Genomic DNA, 1,191 nt, shown 5'->3' with positions numbered 1-1,191 from the left:
ATGACCAACCCACTGGAGGCCGTTACCGCTACCGCTAATGCTGTGTTTCGCCGCACAGGTGACATGGTGGAACACCTGCTTGGCCAAGCATTACAATTGAATGGTGCTGATGCCAAGCACATCCCAATTGCAATCGAGATGGAAAAAGAACTGGCAAGTATTTGCTTTTGATTGACTTTGATTGACTAATGTCACTTACTAATATATAAATAGACTCATGTATTCACAGTGTACGCACTACAGGTTGAATCTGTGCCACCCATCATACTTTCTGCAGCTGCAGAGCTGCATGAACACCTGGACAGCTCCTTTTGCAAGGTTGTCACGATGCTGGTCTGGGCCAATGTACATCCAGAAGATCCTCGCAGCAAGCAGAGCCCCCTCTATCCACTCTCTGTTGGCTATGGGCAAGCGCTGGCTGCAGCGGCAGGGCCCTCTGAGGTAACCGGCACCTGCAAATCCAAGGACAAGGACACTCCTACAACTGACTCTAATGATGATCAGGGTCGCCAACTCAATCGCGGCAAGCGTACATGGCCCAGGGCGATGAGCGCAAGGAGTCACAGTGTTGCCCAGAAGAGCAAGCGCCAGAGGGCGAAGTCGAAGGCCATCATCACTAGTGATGATGACCTTGAATTGGATGATCAGCCGGTGGCCAAGGAGGAGCCAGCACCAGTCAAGGTAAGTCTTTTTCACAATTTATATATGTATCTGACATTATTTAGTGAACACTGGAAACAAGGCTCCCTCCTGCACTCAAGAACTCCCATCTCGGCCACAGGCAAGCATCTCAAGTTGCGCCAGCACCAAAGGCCACTTCAGGCCCTAACCCGGCCTCAAAGAATGGGCCAGGATATGTTGAGATCGACGAGTTGGATGAGGTGCCCAACATTGGTCCAGCGCTGAGAATGGGAACTCCATTTGTGGATATCCCAGTAGGTCATATATTTTTATGATATTCATTTGCTCACCTGTTGCAGCCCAAGCAAGCCACCATAGTCGCTGGTCCAATGAATGGACTTAAAGAGGATGATGACGCCAACCTCACTGCGCCAGAGTGGATCCCTGCCTGCAACCCCTGTGCTCAGAGGCAACTTAGGTGCTGGCAAGGTTACAACAAGACCCATGTTGAACTTGCAGTTTGTGCACAGTGCCATCACATGAAGCAGAAGTGTGGTGGCTCTGGCTCTG

The 1,191-nt window shown here is 50.7% G+C and overlaps 1 protein-coding gene across 1 annotated transcript; it reads left to right on the top strand.

The window, feature by feature from the left end:
- Window positions 1-445, top strand: EDB93DRAFT_1109307 (uncharacterized protein; the record flags this gene model as incomplete). The annotated part of the gene is made up of 3 exons (XM_041447948.1): window positions 1-157; window positions 214-230; window positions 278-445. The coding sequence occupies 3 exons, from the start codon at window positions 1-3 to the stop codon at window positions 443-445; spliced, it is 342 nt and encodes a 113-aa protein (XP_041301002.1).
- Between the last annotated feature and the right edge of the window lie 746 nt (window positions 446-1,191).

Source organism: Suillus bovinus, assembly GCF_016758785.1.
Source record: "Suillus bovinus strain UH-Sbo-P2 chromosome Unknown EDB93scaffold_151, whole genome shotgun sequence".
Lineage (NCBI taxonomy): Eukaryota > Fungi > Basidiomycota > Agaricomycetes > Boletales > Suillaceae > Suillus > Suillus bovinus.
Note: the sequence above shows the minus strand (reverse complement) of the source record. Positions and strands in the feature narration are given on the sequence as shown.